General features: G+C 46.7%; 1 protein-coding gene across 1 annotated transcript in view; it reads left to right on the top strand.

Moving 5' to 3' along the window:
* L3HYPDH (trans-L-3-hydroxyproline dehydratase) overlaps nucleotides 1-24,552 on the top strand; it is an 857,007-nt gene that overhangs the window by 446,398 nt on the left and 386,057 nt on the right. The window contains exon 3 of the mRNA XM_069638894.1: nucleotides 19,437-19,559. Within this exon, the coding sequence (XP_069494995.1) occupies nucleotides 19,437-19,559 (123 nt within the window). The remainder of the gene's footprint in view (nucleotides 1-19,436; nucleotides 19,560-24,552) is intronic.

Genomic DNA, 24,552 nt, shown 5'->3' with positions numbered 1-24,552 from the left:
GGATCTCCCTCCATCTCCCTTGCTTCGTGGATTAGGTGCAGCGTTTTTCTCATTGTGTCCGCGCCCTGTCTGCCAAGGACAAAGCCAACTTGGTCGGAGTTTATCAGCCTAGGGAGGAATGTCTCTAACCGGGCTGCAATCACTCTGGCGTAAATCTTCGCATCAATATTAAGCAAGGAGATGGGGCGATAAGAGCTACAGTGTCTGGGGTCACGGCCCTCTTTTGGGATGACCGCGAGGAGGGCTTGCGAAAAAGATGGAGGTGCCTGGCCTGTGATAAAGATGTGGTTAAATAGTGATGTAAGAAAGGGAGCAATGAAGGGGGAGAATGTTTTATAGAACCCAGGCGTGAATCCATCGTCCCCTGGGGCTTTGCCTGTTTTCAACCTCTTGATGGCCTCTATGACTTCCTCTTCAAGAACAGGCATGTCTAAGGAATCCGCATCAGTGGGTGATAGTGTGGGGATCTGCAATTCCTTCAGATATGCATCTATACTCCCTACGGGGGAGGGCGGGTCACATGTATATAGGTCTTCATAAAAGTAAGCAAATGCTTCCTGTATGTCCTCAGGGGCCGTGACTACCGTGTCTGTGAGAGTGCCATCAAGTCTCTCGATCGTTTCAACCCATCTCTCTGCTTTTTGCGCGCGAAGACGGGCCGCCAAGAGAGCGTCGGCCCTGTCACCCTTCTCATAGAACTTCTGCTTGAGATACTGTAGGGTCTGTGCCGTCTTACCGGCGATGAGTATCCTCAACTCCTCCCTGAGACGGCGGACTTCGGCAATATGTGCAGCCCTCTCAGATGGGGATGACTGTGCCATGGCCTGCGCCCTCCCAAGCCTTTCCCTTATATCCGTCTCCACCAGAGCACGTTCACGTTTTTTATCGGCTCCCTCTTTTATTAATATTCCCCTCAGCGTCGCTTTGCCGGCCTCCCAGACGTGTAGCTTCCCCACCTCCCCCGTATCATTTATAAGGAAAAACTGTTTTATTTCATTTTCCAGGTTTTCTCTGAAGGCCAAATCGGCCCATAGAGAGTCGTTGCATCTCCATTTGGAGTTTCGCGGGGCTAGATCGTGCCAGGGTATGTCCACCACCACCATATCATGATCCGTCCAGGCGGAGGTATGTATACTAGCTGCCTGCATTATACGCGTGAGATGTTCGGAGAGAAAAATGTAATCAATGCGCGTAAGCGTGTCATGGGGGAGGGAATGGAAGGTGAAGCCTCTCTCCAACGGGTGTAGGTGACGCCAGGAGTCAGTGAGGCCAAAGAGGTCAAGGGTCAGCTTGATGTTCGCCTCGTTTGATATACCGGGTGGGTCTGCTGCGTCTGCTTTGGATTGTCTATCTAAGGAGCTGTCCATCCACGTGTTAAAGTCCCCGCCGAGGACCGTGTGTCCTTTGGCCATTCCAAAGACCTTTTCACTGATTTTATGCAGAAATCTGTTCTGCCCCTGGTTAGGTGCATAGAGTGTGGCGAGGGTGACTATCGTGCCCCTTATGTTAGCAATGACTATGAGGGCCCTCCCCTCCTGATCTGTCCATGTCTCCATAATAGTGCTCCGCAGGCTCTTGCGGATTATGATTCCCACCCCCGCTTTCTTCAGAGCGCCCGAGCTCCAAAAGGTGGGCCCAACCTCCCGTGATGGAATCATTCTCTCCTCACCCTTCCGATATCTCGTTTCCTGAAGAAAGAGAATGTCGATCTTCGATCTCTTAAATTCCCTGGCCACCATAGATCTCTTGGTGGGGGAGTTCAGCCCCTTAACATTAAGCGTGCAGATACGTATGGTATCTGTGGAAAGTGTGTGTGTCATTTTAGGTCATATACGTGTGTATGCACCTCGAGTGTGCCTGCGACCGCCAATTCCGTGTGTAAAGCCCTCGCGTACATGGGTATTGTGCTATTTCTCCCTTCAAATCTAAGTTGTGGTCGATTAAATGTTGCTCTTCTACCCCACCCTCCCCACCCTCCCCACCCTCCCCCATCCCCTTTATGATCGGCGCCCGACCCGGCTGGGTTGACCTCACCCAGTCGAATTCGGACCATCAGCGGGGACCGCAAGAACAAGCAGTCCCTTCCCATTACAAGCAAACATAACAGTGAGCCCCCAACAAACAAATCACACAAAAACCTGAGTAAACCGCAGCTTCGAAACAGTACTATCGATTCCCCCCAGAATGTCTATGCTGCATGGATATTACCTCATATCCATCACCGAGTTCACCGTGCAAACAGAATCGAATGCTCCATACGTAAGTTGATATATCGCAGTCAAGGAGCGCCTCGAGGAAGGCGTGTGGATCCATGATTCTTAATGAGCAAATAACACCTCAGTCGACCCCTCGGCCCATCAGGCGGGGCCCCAAATGAAGCGATCGGGGTAAGGCACCCTTCTGAGGAAGGCATTTTTCCCCTAATAATTGAGCACACACGACCCCTGTCCATGCTAGTGTTCCATGTCACGCGAGTCATCCATCCTCCGAAATTTCCTGGAGCCCTGGATACGCCTCCGGCGGGGGCCCTTGATGCGCCATTCAGCTTCCTTGATATTTGGATCCCCCTGGGAGGGCTCCCCTGCGTGATCGCCCAAGAGATCAGCTGTGCAGTCTGCAATTTCCTTCTCCGTTGCGAGCTTTATTGTCGAGCCTTGCCACTCGAAGGTGAGAGAGAACGGGTACCCCCATCGATATCTGCTTCCCTTGTCTTTCAGCATCCTTGTAATTGGGATACATTTTCTTCTCAGAGCAAGCGTGAGGGATGACAAATCCTGGTAAAGAGAGACAGTCGCGTCACCCATGGTGAGTGGTGGGGCATTTCTAGCTTTTTCCAAGATGCGGGCCCTGTCAGCGTAGTTGTGAAATCTGACTAGGACCGAACGCGGACCTCCTGCCCTGCCTCCTGCCCTGTGGACGCGGTCGATTTTGGGTTCGTCTACCAGATCGTCCTTAAAGAGGAGTTTCAGGATGTTGTGGATGGATTGCCTCAAATCAAGATCAGTCTCCCCTTCCTTTTCGGGAATGCCATGTACACGTATGTTGTTACGGCGTTCTCTATTTTCAAGATCGTCCACCTTCAGCTTTATTTCCTCTTCCCTATGTTCTAACTCCGCAATACGAAGGTCCATCTGCGTTTCCAGCGTATTTAAGGAGGTTTGATTATGTTCGAGCTGTTCCACTCTATCATCCATTTTATCCATCCTTTGCGTAATCTTGTCAATCCGACCCCCTATGTCTGCTCTCATGCTTCTCATTTCTTTGAGTAGGTCAGCAACGTCCCCTTTAGTTGCCGCGGCCTCAGATCCTTGGGAGGCCATCATTTGCTCGTCCGGGCCTCGGGGGTCGTCTTGCGATGGGGTAAACTTGTATTTTGCCAATTTGTCCATAGGGTCCTTGGGTAGTGGGGTCACAATCACACAATGGGGTGCTCTCAGGACAGCGTCTGCATGTGGTGGTGTGTCTTGCGGGCCGGATAGGTTCCGTGTCGTCGAGGCCTGTGGCCGTGTCCGGAGGTCCCTGTCCAGGCGAAGTGACAGTTCGATGGGACCAGCAGGAGCAGTGGCCGGGAACGGGGGCCGAGGAGGGCACACGCCCTGGAGTCCAGGGGCCCAACCCTCAGCCCACTGCACGCCGGAGGGGAGGGAAGCGCGTAGCGCTGCTATCCCCGGAGTGCATTTTTCCCCACCAGAAGAACTGTGAGCTCGGGGGAGGGTTCGGTATATCCCCGTAGAGAAGGCCTTCCTCCGTTGTCGCCCTGGCGGGGACCCGCGCACCAGCTTAAAGTCTGGGACCGTGTCTCACGCCGATCAGGTGAGGCCTGTGCGTCTTTCAAGTTGCACGCACCTTCTCGCAGGATTCAGCCGAGTCGAGGGTCCACGAAGTCGCCAGTTTCCTGGGGTCGTGTCAGCGCAGCGTGTGCTGGAAGCTTCCAGGCCTCGCGCGTCCTCCTTCCGTATGGCGCAGGAGAGTATTTCTCCGGAATGCAAGATCCGATTTCGATCGGAGTTGGAACCAGACGGTGCCCGGGAGGTTCCGACACCAGGTTCCAACGTTCGTTTTAGCCAGCGGGGGTCTCGTGGTGGGGGCTCAACCCACTTTTTGGGACCCTTGCGCGGAGCTCACACGGAGAACGTCTCCATCCGTGCGCCCCCTGGTGGCCGTCCGAGAAGACCTACTTTAAGGACCTCTTATGGGAAGTTTTTCCTGAATCACGGGAACCTCCAATATCAATGGAAGTAGTACCTCTGCCTCCTCCGAGGCCAGTAGAAGTTCCACCTCCACCCCCTGCTCCGGTGGAGCGTCCTTCTGAGCCTAAAAAACCATAGACTGTGCCTCATGCTCTGCGCTCTGGCCCCACATGTCGTGATTCCCACCAAAAAGGGTGTGGTGGATGTGCATGAGGAAGATCCGCCTTCGACTATCCGGGCATTTCGTGATGGGGTGGCTGATCTTATGTTGTATTTAGACATTCCGACTGATGAACCTCCTCCTCTGCAGGTGGGTGTTTTGTCAGGTGCTCTTACGTTGAAGACACAGAAATGGTCCGGCCTTTTCCTTCAAAAGGAAAATTTGGGTGAAGCTTGGAAAGTGTGGGAGAAGCCAAACACTGGCCAACACACAAAAAGATTGACGCACATTACAGGCCACAAGCGTCTGAGGAAATTCCCCTAACCACATGTACCCTCCCATCTTCTGCAGTCATGGCAGCGACAACCCTCAGTTCCAAGTCCTTGGTGTCTTCCACCTGTGCATCACTAATTTTGGCACCGGAGGAAAAGTGTATGGAGGGGTTGGAAAGAAAGTCTTTGCAAATGCAGCCCTCCAGCTCTGTCAAGCAAATACAGAAGCGGTGCTAGCTGTGGGAAACCTAAAACTCTGGAAGGAGCTTTCGGAATCCGAACAGTTCATTCCCAAAGACTAACTTGTACATTTCAAAACCGGTTTATCGGATGCCAGAGTTCTGGCTCAAGACTTGTTGGAAGCCGCTGCACATCATATTGAAACTTTGATTGGCATAGATGTCACACTCCAGGCGCGGCTGCACGCAACCAAGTAAATGAAGGAGGTGGTTCTGGATATTTCCTTTCAGGGTAAAGAACTCTTCCACAGCTCTAGTGATGTCGAGTTGACAAAAACCACGGTGCGTAATTAACAGCAAAACTGCTGTCCGTCCTCCTTAAGCCTCCAGCTGCAAAGTCCATTTAACCCCAAAAATTTGAATTTCGTTCCAGATGCTATTTGGGGTTTGGAGGTTTTCAGGATTGAAAATCGCCCCAGCCGGGACTGCTCAAGTGGCTCTAGGCGTAAATAGCAGAGAGCGAGTGGTCAAGGGTTTTCCTGTCACTCAGCAGTCTCTACCTCTGGAACCACTACCACATTCCCCAGGAAAGATTCAAGATGATCACTCCTCCCTTGTAAAGGACAATTGGCTCTGTGTAGTGTATCTTCAGGATGGGTACCTTCATATACCAATTAGGCCTCAACACTGTAAATGCCTTTGTTTTTTCGGTAGGGGGCAAGCACTTTCAGTACAGAGTCCTCCCTTTTGGTCTGAGCTCAGTGCCAAGAGTTTTCACACAGATGATGGCTGTGATTGCATTTCTCAGGCTTCGTGGAGTCCATCTCTATCCATATCTGGAGGACTGTCTCCTCAGGAGTCACTGTCCTCAGAGAGCAGCATCACAAATGCATTTGTTACTTCAGCTTCTCTTCAAACTGGGATTGTCGGTGAACTGGAGGAAGTCTTCAATGACCGTCTCGCAGGACTCGATTTTCTTGGGATTTCGATGGAACACAGTCTGTGCCAATGTCTTTCTAACGGACGGCAGGATGAGGGACCTACTGCATGCATGTTCCCTTTTTCTGAACTCCACCTACAAATCAGCATCGTGGTTCTAGAGATTTCAGGCCATAATGGAACCCTGTTTCTTAGCCCTTCCTCTAGCAAGGTTAAATATGAGATGTACACAAATGACGCTCAGACAAAGCTGGTCTCCAATTACAGACGAAGGCTCCCAGTTGATTGACGTGTCCCAGGAGAGGACTCCCGACTTCCACTGGTGGCCAAACTTTGCCAACCTTTTAGGTGGGTACTCCCTTTATGGATCTGTCTCCTTGTATGATGACAACCGATTGCTCCTTGCTCGGCTGGGGAGTGACACTAGGTCACTTGGAGGTGTTCAATCGTTGGTCATACTTGGACGGGGAACATCACATCAACTGCCAGCGATATTTCTAGCCTTGAATGCTTTCTATTCCAGTATCTCCCAAAAAATAGTTTGGATCAAGACAGACAACTCGGTTGCTATGTTTTACGTGAACAAGCGAGGGGGCACCACATCTGTGCCCCATGTGAAACTTTCCATTCAGATATGGAAATGGGCAGTGCAAAAGAGAATTTGGCTGCAGGCAGTGCATATTGCTGGCCAGGAAAACACAGCAGCTGATTCCCTCAGTCGCCGGTGTACTGCAAACCATGAGTGGAAGTAAACCTTCAAGTTCTCTCCCAGAACTTGTGTAGACCTGTTTGCAACACTCTTCAATAGGAAGTTTGTGCTTCATGCCTCCAGAGTCCAGCGAGGTGTTGGGTCTAGGCTCCCTCTGCAACGCACTAGAGATTTCCTGGGTCGGAAAGTCAGTGTCTGCCTTTCCTCCCCTCTCCTTGATTCATCGCTCTGTGCTGAAGCTGCAGGCAGCGCACAACTGCAAGCTGATCTTTATAGCAACCTGGTGGTCAGCCAGGTTCTGGTTTTTGGAGCTGAAGATGCTGTTTGTTTTTCCACCGATCCAGTTGCCAGTGATTTCCAAACTCATGCACCAGAACCATCAACAAGTGTGGTATCCCTCCTCAAAATCTCTCAGCTTGGCGGCCTGGTTCCTGAAATCAGGTTGCTAGCACAGTTCAACTTATCCGATGATAATATGCGCATAATCCACACATCACGCAAGCCCTGTACACTGGCACAGTACAAAAGCAAATGGGTACACTTCTGTCACTATGGTGCTTAGACAAACCGATTGATCCTTGTCAATCTTCAGTGGATTGTGTCCTTTTTCATCTCAGACCTTGCATCCACAGGCATTCATATATACTTGTGCCGTATGTACCTGCCGGCTATCAAGGCATACCTCAACACTGATTCATCTTTGTTCGCTCTCACAAACCCGGTGATAAAATGTAATTTTGCTTGTTTTCTTAAAATCTTTCCTCCTGTCAAACCTTTGCAGATGAAATGAGACCTCAGTGTGGTGCTCAACGCACTGTCATAAACCGTTCAAGCCCATGGCAACGGTGAACCTGAAATTGCTCACCTGTAAGGTGGCGTTTCTAGTCGCCGTTACTTGAGACAGAAGGATTGGCGATCTACAGGCATTCTCCATTGAACCTTTTACGTCGCTCCATAAAGATGGGGTCATGCGGCACACACCCCCATCTTTTCTTCCGAGAAATCATTTGAGTTTCATATTAACCAGTCTATCACCATACCAGTGTTCTTTTGCAGACCCTGCATCAGACGTGGAGCAGTACTTGCACAACCTTCATGTTAGGAGAGCTCTCAAGTTCTATCTGGATAGGACAAAAGGACTTTAGAACCTCTTCTCACCTTTTTGTGACATTTGGAAATATGAAAGGAATACAGGTCTCGAAGGCCAAAATGTCCTGCTGGATAGTCAGTCTCCTGCATTACATAAGCCTCCACAGTACAAGGGTTGCAAGCCCCCAAGGACATCCTCGCACATCTAGCGCGTGGTAAAGTGGCCTCAGTGGCTTTCCAAAAGTACGTTCCTTCGGAAACCATCGCTAAGGCGGCCACTTGGCCCTCCCTCTCTTTGTTCTGTAAACATTATTGCCTTGACTTCCGCTCAAGAGCTGACACTCAGTTTGGTCAAGAAGTCTTCCGAAACCTCTTTAATTAAGGGAGTTTTTACGGTTCTACGTTATTTCGCCGAATGATTTTCCATCGTGGGACTTTTCATCGCCACCCTTTCATCGCCAAAAACTCCTTTTTTTAAAAAGTTTTTATTTATGGGGGGGCTTTGCCCCCCCAACCCAACCTTACTTAAATAATCATACCCCAAACCGCACCAAACACCCCCCCCCCCCCATAAAAAAGTTTTTAAAAAAAGTTTAAAAAAAACGTTTTTGGCAATGAAAGGGTTGGCGATGAAAAGTCCCACGATGTAAAATCATTCGACGAAATGCGTGTATACCGTTTTTATGTCCACCCAGTTCTATTAATCAGTGCTTCTGAATCACACGCAAGTATGGAGGAAAGGGGACAGGACGTAGGAGTATAACCATGTTGCACACATTAGTGACTTATGTTCTCCTAGTGCATAGTCCCCTTTCACTCCTAGTGCTTAGTCCCCTTTCCACCAACCGCCCGCCTGCCTTCTCTAAAATGTTTTCTAAAATTGTTAATATGTCTATCGACCTTGGCGATGGAAAAGGACTGAAGTATGGAGGAAAGGGAACTATGGACTAGGAGTATGTTGGTCACTACAGTGAGTAACGTTTTCTCTGACATCAAAGCATAGTTCCCCTCCATCGACATTGGATTTAATGCTAAGTGCCGGTATTGGTAATTTCAATGTCGGGCAAGTGTTCAGTCATGCTGCCACCAGTTGCAGAGAACAAGACACCCCTTCAGTGTCAGTTTAAACATCTATGTCAAAGACTAAGGCGGCACTGGTAAAAGGTAATGAAACATCTCTAAGACATTGGAAAGGCATTGGAAGACCAGGCAAAAAGAAAGGGGTTGGGGGAGCTTGATAAAGGCAAGGCTATAGACAAAAGACTGAAAAGCAAAAAAAGTGAGAAGCTCAGATTCCCTAGCTTATCCTAATGGAGACATCATTGCCTCCATGAAGGAATTAGTTGCTCTGTATGAGGCAAGGAAATCATTGCCTTTGCACCCTGAATGAAAGTCATGCTATTGAACTTTAGAAAAGGACATTTTCCCTTTGCAGGAAGAAGAGGGTGAAAATAGGAGATGGATAAGTACCATTATATGCTTATGGAAATGGGACATTAGAGGAGTGTTATGGAGATGATAACCACATCTTGATCCTTCAGAGCCAGCAACGGTTGAACAAAATGATCATTAGGTTCTTTATATAACTCTTAAGGATGTCCATTCCCAAAATTCAGAAGATGTTCTTGTTAAGATTCAGTGGTATACATAGCCCTAATGCAGAGGCGTTCTGAGGCCTTTGGTCTTCGTATGGAGCAAAAGATGGAAGGGGGATACCTCTTTGCCCTTGAGAATGATCAGGAAAGGGGTAATTCTTCTTCCCCATTGTGCTCAATATCTCTGCAAGGGTCTAAAAATCTTTTTTTAAAACACCACCTCTGCTTTGCCAGCTCCTTTAAGATGGGAGAAGAAATGCAGAGCAGTAGACGATGCTCCCATGCATTTGAGAGGATATGGCCTGACTGTACGATGGCAGGGGCTGTGAGCGATGGTCAATTAAGCCAGTGGCGGTAATGGCAGCTTTCCTTGGCCGTGGTACACAAACTGGACTGTGTAGGCTGCAAAGCAACTTCTACTTCCCAATTTTAAAATGAGGGCGGCCAATGCCATGGTTATGTTAGCAAGGTACAGTCCTGAGCAATGGGAAAGGAAGTCTACAATCGTAGCTTTCTAACAGAACACAAGCAAAAAGAGACAATAGACCTCTTGAGAGAAGGAAGGTTGGGATGGGAGTGCCGAGTGTTTCCAACATGACAAAATGGTTGCAGTCAAATGCCTCGATCAAACAATTAAGTGTCTGTTGATCTTCTGCATTCAAACTAAAAATGTGGACTGTGCAAGAATAATTGCAGCTGCTTCAAGTGTCAGGGAAATGAGGAGTATGTGCAACGATTTAACGACAAGGCCATCTGTGCTTTATTTTGGTGGAAGAAAGTGGTAAATCTGACCATTGACATGCCACTGAATAGACCAGAAGCTGATAACTTCACAATGACCGATACACCTCTGGAAGGATGGGGGACACTCGCATAGACATGTAAACGAGAGCCCTCTGGTCAGAGATGAGAAAACCTTGCACTTTAACATCTTAACTAAAGAAGCAAAACAACTGTGAATATGGTCTGTGTGAAGGCATCATGAAGGACACAAACAACGGATTCAAATCTTAAAATTAACAATGTTATTAACTTAAATGTCATGATGGAGAAAGGCCTAACTTGCCCTATACTAAGGTGGGATTTCCCTACCTAAAGAAAACTAAGGAATGTCTGAGTCAAAAAGTTCAACTGAAGAACCGGTCTGTGTCCAAAACCTATACTTGCCCTCACAACTAATTCTAAACAATGTGTAGGAATATAGGCTACCAAAAGAAAACAGTGTTTAAAGTTCTGAGTTTCTTCCAGCTCGCAGCTTCTGTTCAACCCTCTTCCCCTATTGTGAAATAGTTTTATAGCAAAGTCTCAAAATTCTGTGGAAACCAGAAAGGAAATAGTTCAAATCACAACCCGGGTACTCTTACCCAAGTTCAGAATAGTTCACAATGGAAGCACTGCTCTTCTGTAGTACTTCAATTATAGTTGAATTTGGTTGTATCCCCATCACTGTGTTCAATGTGGTTCCCTTCCCTACTTTTGTTTCACTCTGATATTTAGGAAAAAGCCATCTGCATTGTTTTGATTCAACTTGAGGTTTAAATATGTTTAGGCATTTTATAAAGTTGAGCAATGAAGATTTTCACCACTGAAATGTTTTTTTCACAGATTGTAACAGTGCAGTTTATATGATGGTTAATTTCAATGGACAGTTCAAACCGAGACTTTCAAGAACGTGTTCAGCTCCATTCAGACCCATGCGACCACTCTGCTACAATGTATACGTTGACAATCACTGGAGAATAGTTCACAGCCCTCGTGTTCAGTTTCACACCGGATTTACTGATTTCGGAAACTCACTGGTTTCCTCTGCAGGCTTCCTGCATAAGGTGCTGGACTTGCTTCGACTTGGTTGTCTCCAGGGTGCCCTCCTCCACTCTTGAGACACTCCCACGCTCTTGCAGCTCAACGGGAGAACTCTGCTTCTTTATTTGCTCTTTTGGTTTCCCACCTTTTATACACCTGCGGGTTGTGATTGAGCTGCAGGTGTGAGTCCTATCTTTCAATTGCCTGACTGTAGTTGGGCTTATTAGTGGGACATGCCTGATCTTTATAGTGGGAATCCTTTGAGGCTCTCTTCCTCGTCGCAGTACCAGTGTGGTGCAGTTGCATATTGGTGTGTAGGACCCCTAGTCGCTTCTTCCTTGTCTCAGTACTAGAGTGGCAGGACCGAGACAAAATAAGGGACGCAGGTTTACAATTTCCCATAACGGTTGGAGAATGATTGGGTGGGCTGTCATTAGGAAAAAGGGGATACTTGCACAAGGGCCCCCACGCCCAGTTTCCAAGGACCCTCCACCCAGGTGATTCTCCCTTGCTTGTCCACCTCCAGGGTCAGGATCCAAAGGCAGGACTCAAGGGGAATAAGAGTGAGAATACCATTGGGTTTCTCACCGCTGCCAAGCAGAGGCTCAATTCGGGTAGAGCATCACCCAGGGGGTTCAAAGCAATCTGGAGGATCTTTTCACCTGTGCATTATTAGATGTCCATGAATGTGAATTGAACCAGTCAACAATTGACTTTTTCGCCTTATCACTCAAGAGCATCGACTACACGCTACATATTTTCAAAATGGTAGTGATTCCACTTCTGGTGTGCTGTGCAGATGAACAACCCAGCACTTTGTCTCCCTACAGAAATGTTACTGTATTTGCAGCACCTAACGAGGGTCTGGTTTTCAGCATTCAGCAATAAAATTTCACCTGGCTGTACATAAGAAAAAGCATGAAGAAGAAACTATATTCTCTCTCAAGGGCTTTGACTTGAAGCAGCAAACGCTGGCATGGGAACTAAATGTAGTTTTGTAAAACTATGGCAAGATGTGTTACTTGGAAAACTGCTTTTCTGACTGACGTTAGTGAAAGTCTAACCTTTTCGGCTTCCGCTTTACCCCAAATTTCTTCCGGACAAGGTAACACTTATAAATGCATCTGAAATGTACACCATCTAAACCAAGGAGTGTGCTTGACTGTATTTTTTAAGTCCCCACTGTCCATGGCAAAGTTATGTCTGTTCACTGTGAATGTATAATTTTGCCTCGGTTACTATGTAGACAGCACTAAGGCATTCTAACCAGCATGGTCAATGCTAAGGGCTAAAGGGACTTGCAGCCAAAGACACCTGGTGAGATGCAGGTTGTAGATCCTGTTTTAGATCTGCATGCAAGCCACTCGGCCTCCAGGGAGGTTGTAATGGTTAATCTCACATGCTTCGAATCTGAGGTGTGAGGTGGGGAAGTTAGGTCAACAAGGCTGGCTGTTGGGTTAAAACAGGGCCAACTGGCCTTAGACAAAAGGCCCCGTGTAGGACCTATTCATAACAATGTTAATTTATATATATTGCTATGGAGAACTTTGGCAACAGGGAACATTTGCTAATCCTGTGAATCTATAAAATAATTGTATATCCTTTTGATTTTCTCCCTGTAGTAATTGCTGTACTCCTAGTCCATAACCGCCTTGTTTCCTTAGAGCCCTCCCTCCATTACCTTTAATACATGTCAAATGTTAAATACCGAATTAACCTGTGGTGGGTAACCTGTGCAAGGGAGAACGTTTGTGAGGGGAGTATGTCAGTGCAAGCCTCCAGCACTGTTCTTAAATATTAATACTGCTGCAAAACATAATCTGATCTTGTCGCCTATCCAGGGACGATCTCCTGGTAGTATTGAGGAAAGGTTTGGATGGAGTACAGTAGTCGCTACAGTGACGAACTTACTTTTTTACAAGGGGCAGTAGCCAGTTTGCCGAATTGGCAATAGGGAACGAATAAAGGAGACCACCATAGCATAAGAATGTATATTGTATGTAAAACTCTTCCACAATGGTGATAGTAATTTATTCCGAAATTGTGAAAGTTGGATGTTAGAGGTTAAGGAAGAGAAGTGATGTGTGCATTCCTGTCAATGTGGCAGTGTCTCAAAGTTTGTTCCATGTGGAAGCTTGGTAGCCCACCAGATGGAGACCTTGGCTCACCCACGGTGCGCCAATGTCTCCTGTCTTCAGTGCACATGTCATTTAATATGTGCAGATGGACCTGAAGCACCTCCCGAAATAGGAAGAGGAACAACCAGATTTTTAGCCCTATACTACGGCATTTGTCATATAGCAACACTTCAGTAATCTATACAAAATATTGTGATAACAAAATTGGAGCCTCAGCATGCCTTACTATTAGGTTGCACTTAAATACTCAAATCATCTCTATTCTGACACAAGTAAATGACACTTGTTGATGGTGGCAACATATTGAGTCTGTTTTGTGCAAAGCCAACATGCCTTGAAAGTGAAGATTTCTGTTGATCTCTGTTCCTTTCATTGTGGCAGTAATCAGTGACCACCTTAAGACAGTTCATTTCTTCTCTGTGCTGTTGCTAATGTACTGGTACCAAGTCTCCTAATTAAGGGATAGCCTGTCTTCTCATATTGTACATGTTGTGTGTCATGGGTTTCTCATCTTCTTCAGTCTTAGATCCTATACGTTTCTTCCAAATCAGACCTTAACAGCCTTTACTGTCCCTTCTGTACTTCTGGCAATAGTTAGGATGTTATGCAATGTGACAGACAATCAAGAAAAATGCAGGTTTCCCAAAGTCTCTTTTCTGTACTGATTTGGCTTGGCTGTGTTTTATTGTCTTGTTAAAAATATAAATAGCTGTTCTAAATCAGTGCTCCAAAAACATAGTTGGTACCAGAAGAGGCTCCTGCCTTGGCTGTTTGAACTACAAAATTCCTGAAGGGAACTTCTTCAGCCCTATGGGTCTCCATCCTTGTCCGAGTTAGTCTGCATGGCCAAAGCAGCACCGTGTCACGGCTCGCTCCCTTCGCTCCCGTTCCCGCCACTTGGGGGCATGTTTTGGGGTTTATTCCCTACTGGACATTTACCCCGAACCTTATGCTACAGTACTGTGAAGAATTGGGAGCGCTAAAACCTTATTTTCCAAGTTACTTCCCTTCCGGATCCATTCCAGGTTTTTGGCAGCCAGCATGCTACTTTAATCAAATGACTATGCTTCCCAGAATGCCTGGCTCACTGCTTCACCTCCTCCCTTGCAGGACAAGGTTGGGTGGAGGATAGGCAACACCTGTGGCTGCAGGTGCAGCAGGCGGCACACCTGAGGGGTGTGCTCGTTAAGCAGCTTTAAAAGCCTCAGTTTGCTTCAGTCCAGCGCTGGTCATTGTTGCAGTGTTCCTGTTGTGACTGGTCCCTTGTTCCTTGTTCCTAGCTTTTGTCCCTAGTTCCTAGTTCCTGTTTCTTGTTCCTCTGCCCTGGATTTCGGATTTATGTGCTTAATTGATTTCTGCTTTCTGGATTTCCCTTTCTGTCTTCCTCTGTCTGCAGGCAGCCTTTCTCTGTGCTTTACCGTTTGATGCTGCCCAATTTGCCTGTGTTCTCAGTTTCTTTGATGCTGTCCTTTGCTACTGAAAAACTTGAGGCATTAGTCTTTCCCTTTATAGATTTAGCTTCCTGCCTTTTCTCCTTGGATGGGTGGGAAAGGTTTCCTTTTGTGATATCATTTCCCCTGCTCCTGATCCTTACTTTCTATTGGGATCCATTCCATGTTTTCCATTGCACTTCTGCATTTATTTCCCATTGATTATTAGGTGTGGGGTGCTGTTGTAACTAGTCCCTGTGTGAATGCCTTTTGTTTTCCTCACTATTCTATAATCACAATTCCTACTTGCCCCTTTACTTGGGTTTTATGTATTTAGTTATCCTCCACCCATTGCTATTATAGCCTTCTGGGTCCCTGTTTGATCAACTGGGTTCGTGGGTTTACTGACATTCAAGTGGTCTTTCCGGTCCTCATGAGTACTGTTTCTAAGTTCCTTATTCAGTATCATCCAGAGTGTCAGCTCACAGATCCTGTCCTTGCTTGCCCTCTACGTGGGCTTAGCGCTGTCAGTATCTGTAATAGCATAGTGGGTAAGGAGTTTGCCGATTTTCCTTTCAGTCATAAGGAGGTTCTAAGTGCTTACCCCACATCCCTTTTCATTTTGGTATTATTGTTTCACTCTATTTGCACTCCTGGGTTTTTGTATACACGGGTCTTGGGTATTGTATGCACGTTGTTAGATTCAAAGTTGTTCACTGTGCGATTCCGTGCACATTTCCCTTGCCATATTCATTGCCTTCTTCCTTTCTTAACACACCGCCATGAGAGAGGAGTGCAGCGCCCATGGTCTCCATGTTCCCACCCGTCTATCCTATGACTTTCAGTGTTCTCCCTCAGTAATATGCAACATTACCTGTATTTTATTTTTATTGTTTAAAGCACAGACCCACCTGGAGAGCAGCAGAGCGCTGTACAGAGTGTGGGTAGCCAGCATTTGGGCTGCCATATTTTAACAGTAGCACAGTACTACGAGGTATATACGTCCATTGGAATTAGTCTTTGGTCAGGTGTTTTTGAAAGAGCTGTGTTTTGAGAGATTTGCAAAATTGGAGAATTGTGGGGGCATTCCGAGCTGAAACCGGGATCAAGTTTGAAGGTGGGTGCATGACAAGAGAAGGATTGTTTGCACGTCCTCTTTGCGGAAGGGTTGTGATTCAAGCTGATCAGTTTGCTGCATGAGCAGTATGTGCCACCAGATATGTTGAGCTTAGCTGCCAGTTACGCTGGTATGCTACTATGTGGTTATACCAAAATAAATAACGGAATGAATTAACAACAAAACTTTACAATGAGAAAATATTGTTTTTTTAAACAATGTATTTAATTTAAACCCACACAGCACCCTCCCCACCCTTTTCAACCACTAAGCCCATGCCCATAAATATATATATTTTAAAAAATCTGTATTTTTTCATTATTTAAGTTTAATTATTAAATTCATTGTCTGTTTTCTATTTGTTATAATCACTGGATTCCTGCTACTCGTGACTGCTTTATAGATGATACATGGAGTCTTGAACAATATCCTGGCTTGGAGTGGAAGCTAAAGTAGTTTGCGTAGGATGGGGTAATGCGGTCAAATGTCTGTGTTCCTGTACTAAGACATGCAGCAGCATGGTGGACTGCTGTTAGGGGGAGCCAAGTGAGCAGTTGGGAGGCCGGTCAGGAGAGCATTTCCCCCATTGATGTATGGGACCACAAGGGCCTGCACTAGGTTTGGAAGTCCTGCGGCGGAAAGAAGGGTTTGATTTTTTTCGAAGGCTAGAGATTCTGAGCCAGGCTATTTGGGCTTTCTTGTCTGTGTTTATGGCAGGACAGGCTGTCAGTGGTGAGGCCTAAGGATTTTGCAGAGTATGGGAATTGTGGGTCAAATCCTTCTAGGTGCTTATCATTGAGCCATTGTTGGACAAGTTGTTTTTAGTGGGTGGACCGATGAGGATGAATTGAGTCTTGGATGGGTTTAGTTTGAGGTAGGCAGTCGACATCCAGGACTGGATAATGTCTAAGTAATCGCAGAGATGAAAGATGTCCTGCATGCTATTTACACTCATGTACAACTGAGAATCGTCCGCATATTGATGGATGGCTTTATTGGGATCTCAGAGGAGAGTGCCCAAAGGCTCCATGTAAAGGTTACATCGGATTGGTGAGAGGATGGAGCTTTGGGGGACTCTGCAGGAGACCTGGAGCTGGTTAGAAAGCAACAAGTTCATTTGAACAGCCTGTTGTTTGCCTGAGAGGTGCAAGGTAAACCAACTCGGGACAGTGCCATATAATCCCATCCTGTCAGCAAGGAGGGAGAGAAGGATATGGTGTCGAAGGCAGCCGACAGGTCAAGGAGGAAGAGGAGGCATTAGTCACCCTTATCTATGATTTTGGGGGTATCATCCACCACCTGGTTGGTGGCTGTCTCGATGCTACACTTGGAGTGGAACCCTGACTGATAGTCATTTAGGAGGTAGAGTTGTTCAATTCTGGCAAGTAGTTGTGTAGCAACTACTTTTGCCAAGAGGTTCGTAATGGGCCGGTAGTTGGCTAGGTAGTCTGGATCAAGGGTTGTTTTATTTTCAAAAGAGGTTGTATGAGACCAGTTTTGACGTGTCTGGTAATGATCCTTCTGCAAGGAAGGCATTGATGCGGAGGAGGCATTGAGCGCTGGGCGCGTCATTTGTTTAATGATGGAGGCTGGAATTATAGCGTCTGAGTAAGAAGTAGATTTGAGGAAGGCAGTCATTTTTAGGAGATCCAGGGGAAAGAGCTGAGATAATTCGGTCCAGAGGGGCAGCGCGCATGCTGGGGTGCAGGTGCTGCTAATGCTGTTAAAGGTGGATTTTGATGGTCTCTCAGATTTTGTCTAATCTTTCAATAAATATGTTGATTCCATCCCATTTTTCCTGAATTGCTGGTATCTTAGGGTAGGGTGAAGGTTTGGTACTACTTCAAAGAGGACTTTGCTCCTGTTGTAGGCTGGCACAGTGGCGGTGGAGTAGTAAGCAGCTTTGGCTTCGATAATCAGAATCCTACGGTTTGCACAGAGATTTGGGGTTGTTGAGGTCTCCAGAGTTATGGTTTTTGTACCACCATTTCTCTAGGACTGAGTGTTTTTTGGAGGCTAGCTCGGGCGGTGTACCATGGGGCGGATGGTTTGGTCTTTGGCCGGCTGGATTTTAGGGGGGCATGAGTGTTCAGTTTTATAGCAGAGTTGCTGAATAATTCCAGGAGGCCGGAGGCATTCCCTGAGGTGGGAAAGTCTGCAAAGTTTGCTACCATGCTCATTGACTGGTAAGGTTTTGAATGAGTGGTGTTGAGTGAGGGGCGTTTAGCCAGACCTTTTGTGAGCTGTAGTGGAGTGGGTGACAGATAATGGGATGGCGGCATGTTCAGACCAGTAAAGTGGGATAGGGTATGCACAGCTGATGCAAGGGGATGATGTGAAGTCTAAATCTAGAATGTTGCCTTTGTTGTGCGTGGGGGAGAGTACAATTTGCTTAAGGTCCATGGAGCGGTCAGTGCGGGAAACATGCTTAGAGTGTGATTGTCAGTCTCTGGCTCTGGGACATTAAAATCGCCATGAAAGACATTACTAGAATCTGCTAATTTGGCAGAGGAAAGTAAGTTGGAGAGGTCAGCAATGAGAGTTCTCCTGTGAGATGGTGTGTCGATGAGGTGGAAGGTGAGGGATTCCTTGTGCGATAGAGGGATCCGGCAGGCAAGTGATTCAAATAAGTTGGTTCTGGCAGAGGGGATGATGGAGCATGCCAATCGCTCCTGTGGATGATTGCCACTCCGCCTCCTGCCCTTCCTGGCTGGCTGGCATGTTGGATGTAGTAGCCTTGGGGTAGGAGGATGTCGGACACATGTGAGGAGGATGGGGTAAACCATGTTTCAATGATGAACAGGGCATCAAGGTTGTTGTATGAGAGGAGTTCAGCGATCTCTGCTGCATTGATCGACAGGAGGGGGCATGGGCGTGAGGTTCGTGGGGGTTTGATGGGGGCAAGGGCATTATTGATAAGGTTCGCTAGGGTAGCTTGCCGGGGCTGCCCAGGGCACTTGGCCATTCGAACCCTAGTCAGGGTGGGGGTTGGCTGTGGAGGGAGGAGACACATTGTGATGTCTTTTGGTGATTAGCAGTAGTAGCAATTAGTTTGTAGGTGAAATGCAGTTTAAGCAGGCAAGGCCCTTGGCCCTATCAGACAGAAACAGGTGAGTTTCTTGTTTTCACACATCCTTTGACACCTAGGGAGGACAGATAAAATAGGTGGTGGGTGGAGCAACTGAGTGGCAGGGCCTGGACACATGACAAGCAGCCTACAGAAAGCGGTCTGCCAGTCTGTAACAATAGTTTGGTTGCCTCCGATTTTTTGCCAAAGCACCACCTACGACCAAACCAAATGTTGGCGTTAAGATACCATCTCTTACTCGAAACTATATAGACTCATCAGATGGTGCTAAAATGCCATCTACAGTCAAAAGCAATGGTGGGACTAAAGTGCCACATATGAGCCAAGAACTTTTAGCCTCGGCATTAAAACAAATGGTGACGTGAGCCAAAGCTAATGCACCTATACACCTAAAATTAATAATGCCACTTTTAAGAGAAAAAAAAAATAAGTTGACACTATGCACTACTTGAATGGAAATGAAGCTACCTAAAGGCACCTGTAGATTATTAATTTCTTCACATTACCTTCCATCTCTATGCACCTTTTACAAATGTTTTTGACGACTGTGCCAAAACTAAAAATAGAAGACAGACCCGCTACCTCAGATTTTGTAGTAAATACATTTGTAAAGTATTCTTTCCCATTATATACTTTCTCGCCAGTTCTAGTTGTCTTAAATAGTTTTTTGTTGTCTTTCCCCAGAATATTTAGTGACACAGCTGTAAACTTTCTCTGTTGGTCATAGGTTAAACTCCATCATCCAGACAGTGAAGACCTTGCTTTTCTGTACGGGACCATATTCACGGACGGCAATGATGCATATAGTGCTGAACCAACCGCTAACCTCTGTGTGTTTGCAGATGCACAGGTAATGTTGCAATTGACTTGAATTCATTTTGTAACCAGGCAGTTAATAATTGATTATAATCATTTGATATATGGAGCATACTTTTGAAGTCTGTCATACAAGGTGGCAGCTGCTAAATATTTCAATCTGTTAGGTGTAAATTTCCATGAATTGGCCCAAGTGAACATGCACAAAGCAGTCCAGAGGAGCACATAGAAGGAATCTCTTCCTGCACATTAATGAAGACATTGGTCAAAATTATGTATTTTCTGCTATGAAATTTAAGAAAGCCAGAATGTGAACAGGCGGTCTTGTCAGGGGAGCATGTAACCTGCGATATATTTCAATACTTAATGCCAAGTCATCAAAGGCATACAGGAGCTTTTTGTCACAGCAAATTATGTAAATGCCAATCAGAAATTGGGTGCCCGATAGTACAGTAGACCAATTTATTTTTGTGCTAAATCACTAAAACCATGCCTGATAAACGTTTATTATTACCACTCAGAAAATATCAATCGTAAATCCTACACCAGTACAAATTGCACTGGCGTTCCTATTTGGGCCTTTTTTCGAAATTTAGCAAACATACATGTGTTTGGGTATTATGCTAACAGTAATGAACATTGAGGAAGAGCAAGCCATTCTGGGGAAACTACCATCACAGGAAAGTAACTTTTTTATTCTCTGCTCCTCCCCAAACGCACATTCCTGTTTGGATTCAAGAAAAACATTGGTTTGACCATTTACAAAGTAATCATTCATCCTCGCGTGGCCAATGCTGAAATTGTAGAACAAATGTCACTTTGGGGTAGTTCTGCTCACTCTGTGCTAACCGTTGAGGGGTAGTTCTGCTCACTCTGTGCTTACCGTTGAAGTGTTTTGATAGAGTGGACTTTGCTACCCATGTACAATGAGGTACACCCAAACTCCCACAGAATATAGAAAAGTGCCTTTAGTGTACAGGGTGACCCTATGTTGACACATGTTTCAACCAACTGTGGTCTTTATCAACACTAGGCACTTATTCTTGTAATATCCAACCACTCTGAGGGAGTGTGAGCTCGGTATGTGCACACATTTTTTTTTAAAACAGTTTTATTATATATTAAATCAAACAAAACAAATACAAACCAAACTGCAGTGTAAGTTTCAATAATACTGTTTCACATTGTTCATTACACAATTTTAGTCACTGCTCCCCTTATCCCCCCCCCCCCTTACGAGCCTATTTATTTTATTCACTTTGTATCCGCACCGCATGGTGGGGTCCCATTTCCAGTGGATTCTGACAAATCCTGTATCGTTCCAAACAGTTCCGCTACCAACGACTTCCATGCCATCAGGGTTCCCACCTCTTCCTCACCCCCTATGTTACTTGCCTCCTGCCATCCCATGGTCTCCGCCTCCGCCCACTTTTGCAGATCCTTCCACCACATCTCCACTCGTGACCTATGACAATTTTTCCATCCCATGGCGATCCTCCTTTTTGCAAGCACGTATGCTAAATCCTTCAGTTTATTGACATGCTTAAGTTTCTGCGGTCTGGAGAACCCCCCCAGTAAGCAGGCCCAGGCTGAATCTATGACCATAGTGACTCCCTTTTCCGCCAGTTTCCCAGCTACTTCGCACCGGAAGCGCGCAATCACCGGGCAGGACCAGAACATATGTACCATATCAGGCCTTTCTTCGTCGCATTTGGGACATGCTTGTCTGCCAGCATTTTCAAACCTCGATATCCTCAGGGGTGTCATGTATGCCCTGTGCGTAATATATCATTTTATCTGTTTTAGTCTAGCGTTTCTTGACACCTTCTTATGGTACCCCAGGGCTCGTTCCCACATCCCGTCCTCTATCGGGGCTCCCACCTCCGCCTCCCAGTTTAGTCTCAATTGCGTTAGTTCTTTCCCAACTTTGGACATCATCATTTCAAACAATCTAGACATCTCATGCCCTCCTTCCGTTATATCATATATCGTATCTACGGTAACATCTGGCTCTTCCTCCAGTACTGTCTCAGGCCAAGTTGTCTTGATTTTCTGCACCAGTCTGTGATATGTAATATATTGACCCACATGTAACCCCACTTCTTCTCCTAGCTCTTCAAAATGTATGATAGTCCCCTCCCGCCAAACATCTCCCACAGTTACCAACCCCACCGATTCCCAGTGGTTCCTAATTGTCATTCGTAGCTGCCTATCTCCCCCAGCCAATGCCACCAGCGGTATCTGCGGGGAGCATGGGGCTGGGTTTTCCATCATCCGGCATGCTCGGCGCCATATCCTCCACCCAAGCATCATCATTTTAGGATGCGCTTTCATTTCTGTCTTGGGCAGCCAGATCATCTCTTTTAAATAAAATGGGGCGCAGTCTGCTCTAAACAACCTGGATTCAGGGGTCACTTCGTCTGAGAGCCATTTAGCAATATATTGCAGTTGGCTCGCTATGTAATAGACCTCATAGTTATGCAATTTTATTCCCCCTTTTTTTTTAGAAGTTCTGCAACTTCCATAGTGCCACCCTATTCCTGGTGCCCTGCCATAGGAAATCCCTGCACATGCCGTTCAGTCTGGTGAAGAACTTCTTAGGTATTAGGTACGGAATGTTCCCGAAATAATGCAGGAGCCTGGGCAAGACCACCATCTTGAGCATTGCGCCTCGCCCCATCATTGCTAGAGGCAGCTTCACCCAAAATTTCATACTCTTTTCTATTTTCACTATGGCTACCTCGGTATTGTGCCTATGTTCTTCTTCCACCATATGGTACACATCTATCCCGAGGTACCAAAAAGTTCCAATAGCCCAAGGAGCCTGCAGCACCAGCAACCGCCCGACAGGGATCTCCTTATAACTACCTAGCGGGAAAATAACGGATTTCTCGGGGTTCACCGCTATGCCCGACAGCCCCGCATACCTTTCCATGACCTTCAGGATGTACTGGAGATTCTCCTCTGGGTACCTCAGGTACAGCAGCAAGTCATCTGCATACAAGGAGATCAAGTGTCGCTCCCCTCCCACCTCAATGCCTATGGTATTGTACTGTTGTCTGAGATATATCGCCAGAGGCTCTGAAGCTAATATATACAGCATAGGGGACCATGGGCACCCTTGTCTGGTTCCTCTGCCTAGCTGCCATCTCTCAGAAATCACTGCCCCTGTTTTAACTCTGGCCAACGGTTCACTGTATAGCATCTTTGCCCATCTTATGTATCCAGGCCCCATACCATAGCCCGCCAAGGCTGCCAGCAGCCATGGCCACTTGACAGAATCAAAGGCCTTCACAGCGTCCAGGGACACTATTGCCATTTCACCCTCGTTCTTACTCCCCCCCCCATTCAACAACCCGATGGAGTCGTCTGTGATTATGAGTTATGTTCCTATTCGGGACATAGCCCGTCTGGTCGGGGTGTATTAGTTTGCCAATGACTCTGCGCAGTCTGCTTGCCAGGACAGCCGTCAATATCTTGCTGTCCTGGTTCAGCATTGACAATGGTCTATAGGAGCTGCAGCTATGTCTGGGCTTATTTGGTTTGGGAAGTGGTATTATAATCGCTTCTCTTAGTGACTCTGGCAGACGTCCCATCTCAAACGCTTCATTTAGCATATCCAACATCGGGGGGAGCACTTCTGCTTTATACACTTTGTAAAACTCACTTGGAAACCCATCTGCCCCTGGGGTTTTACTAGTAGGGAGCTATCTCACCACTTCTTCTAACTTCTCCAAGGTAATCGCTGCATCCAGCTTCTCTCGTTCTTCAGCACTTATTTTAGGCAAACCTATGTCTTCTAGTGTATCTGTGCTTCCCTCCCCATCCCCGTATAGTTCCCTGTAGGAATTTGCAAACTCCTGATTCACTCCCTCTTGGGTGTCAGCTACACTGCCATCTTCTCTTGTTATCGTCCTAATGGTGGGTCTGGGGATCTTACTTTTGTATAACCATGCCAAGAGCCTTCCTGTTTTATCTCCTCCCGCATGCTGTCTCTCTCTATATTTCTTATAGTTGAGATTACACAGTCTATCTCATTGCTCTGCACATGTCTGTTGTAGTTTAAGTATCAATTCTATATCTTTTACAGTATCATCTCTCCCCTTCTGCGCCTCTTCCAATTTCCTTTCTGCTTCCTGTAGATCGGTCAGGATTCCTGCCTGCAGGCTTTTAGATTTTGCTATGGCTACGCCCCGCATCACCACCTTAAAGGCTTCCCATAGCGTGCTCGCTGAGTCCACGCTACCCGTATTCACTTCAAAGTAGTTTATGATCTCCTCCCTTATATCTTCCCTAAAATGGGGGTCTTTAAGCGTCTCTGCCGGAGACGCCATGTCGGGATCCTCGCTCTTGGGGGACAGTGTTGCCAGCCAATAACCAGGGGCGAGTGGTCCGACAGGTCCCTCGCCTTATATTCTGCCTGCACCGTCTCCATCATTACCTCGGACGTAGGGAAGACATAGTCCAACCTCGTATGCAACTGCTGCGGGGCAGAATAGTGCGAGTACTGTCTTTCTTGGGGGTGTTTCATTCTCCACACATCTGCCAGACAGAAGTCATCTAGCAATGTCTGCAGCGCTTTTGCCGCTGGGGCAGGTCTATCAAATTTCCCGTGCAGAGTTAAAATCTCTGCCCCAGATCACCACACTCCCCATACACATGCTAAGATTAGTACTCAGGGTTCTGAAGTATGTTGCCGTATTCTGATTGGGGGCATAGGTGTTCACAATGCATACCTCCCTGTTTTCCACCAGTCTCCTCAGCATAACCATTCTCCCATCTGCTTCAGCAGTTTCCTGCAACAAATGAAATGGGACATGCAGCGCCACCCATATGAGCACTCCTCTAGCATAGGCAGAGTATGTCGAACCGGCCACGACCCCTTTCCATTTCTTCCCCACCGTTCCCAGCTTTTCCCGTGTCAGGTGAGTCTCCTGCAGCAGTGCGATATCTATATTTTGTCTGCGCAGGTACAACATAACCTTGTTCCTTTTTAAATAACTATTGAGGCCCCTGACATTCCATGT

This window comes from Ambystoma mexicanum, chromosome 14 (assembly GCF_040938575.1).
Source record: "Ambystoma mexicanum isolate Mex_15411 chromosome 14, UKY_AmexF1_1, whole genome shotgun sequence".
Classification (NCBI taxonomy): Eukaryota; Metazoa; Chordata; class Amphibia; order Caudata; family Ambystomatidae; genus Ambystoma; species Ambystoma mexicanum.
The sequence above is the reverse complement of the archived record's forward strand: the minus strand, read 5'-3'. Positions and strand labels throughout refer to the sequence as shown.